The 1284-nt window shown below is 44.1% G+C and overlaps 2 protein-coding genes across 2 annotated transcripts; both read left to right on the top strand.

Moving 5' to 3' along the window:
• Positions 1-210: 210 nt before the first annotated feature.
• EDB91DRAFT_1065957 (uncharacterized protein) lies at positions 211-681 on the top strand (the record flags this gene model as incomplete). Its single annotated transcript, XM_041314802.1, has 1 exon — positions 211-681. The coding sequence occupies one exon, from the start codon at positions 211-213 to the stop codon at positions 679-681; it is 471 nt and encodes a 156-aa protein (XP_041168586.1).
• A 178-nt stretch (positions 682-859) lies between these two features.
• Positions 860-1030, top strand: EDB91DRAFT_1065962 (uncharacterized protein; the record flags this gene model as incomplete). Its single annotated transcript, XM_041314803.1, has 1 exon — positions 860-1030. A coding segment is annotated over one exon (171 nt), but the record flags the coding sequence as incomplete, so codon positions are not given.
• Positions 1031-1284: the final 254 nt, after the last annotated feature.

Genomic DNA, 1284 nt, shown 5'->3' with positions numbered 1-1284 from the left:
TGGTATTTCTTTGCGGTAGGCTTAATGTAGATCTATGAGCTCATTGTCATTTTAGCAGCGTCGAAAGCATGCTGGACTTCTGCAGTCTACAATCACTATGAAACATCGCTCAAGTGCCACACCAAACATAACGGAAGTCCAGACTATCTCGAGTTTGTCTTCACATGTCGTACCAATCCTGCAAACCATAGACCCCATCATCGAAAGCGTATGCAGACAGGTCAAGGCATGAAGAATCTCAACCAAGGTGTCGCGGAGTGTGCTGCGCGGCGTGGTGTTTCAATGTCGGGGGCTAATTCTACAGGCATGCAACAAACAATAACTGGATCTGTTTCAAAATATACAGCGGAGGCTCATCATGCCTTGATAGCATTGCGCTGTGTGGTCAATAAATGCCTGTTCCACTCCGTCGCCAATCCTCTTTACATTGAAGAGGTCAAACTCTTGCGCCCCGATGTTCAGGTCCCATCTCCACGTACAGTATCATGTGACATCAACACCATCTACTGTGAGGCATCTAAAAACGACAAAATTTACTTTTCAGTGAGATTTATTGCAAAGACTGTACTGTTGCGGCTGATTATCGTTGCAGGAACATGTCGGCTCAATTCACCTTGTCATCGACGGGTGGTTAGCACCTTTTGCTTACTCGTACCTTGGGATTGTCGTTGTCTGGTATGATGGTGGCAAGATCTGGCGGTCAACACTTGAGTTCATCTGTCTTAAACAAAGTCACACTGGAGAGTACCTTGCAAAGGTAACCGTTGATTGTCTCAACCACTTTGGCCTTGAAAAAAAGGTGTGTTAGCACCTTGTAGCCTCGTATTTGATGGATTGAATTCAGTTGTAGTTTCACACAATCACAATGGACAATGCCAGTAATTGTGATTCTGCTGCAGAGCATATGCAGAAGCTTATTCCGAGTTTTCGTGGAAAGGTTTCACATTCACGGTGCTTTCCACACACAGTGAACCTCATCGTGAAGGTATATTTAATTTATCTTGCACATATCACATTAATTTTTCCATGATCAGGCTTTCCTTTCTTTCTTCTACCATCAGCCAAAGCAGAAACAACAAGGCAAGGTAACAAAACGAGGCCGTAAATCTCCCCCAACAACAACAACAACAATGATATCAATGATATTGTGACTCTTGAAGATGGTTTGGAAAATACTGAACTGACTCCTCTAGAGCAAGAACTTCTTGACGAGGAGGGTGGTAGCCCTGAAAACTCTGAAGATTCAGCTGCTGAAGCGGCCACATCTTCAACAGCTTCTGATGA

This window comes from Suillus paluster (genome assembly GCF_016628075.1).
Source record: "Suillus paluster strain FC165 chromosome Unknown EDB91scaffold_371, whole genome shotgun sequence".
Classification (NCBI taxonomy): domain Eukaryota; kingdom Fungi; phylum Basidiomycota; class Agaricomycetes; order Boletales; family Suillaceae; genus Suillus; species Suillus paluster.
This window is presented reverse-complemented; position numbering and strand designations above follow the sequence as displayed.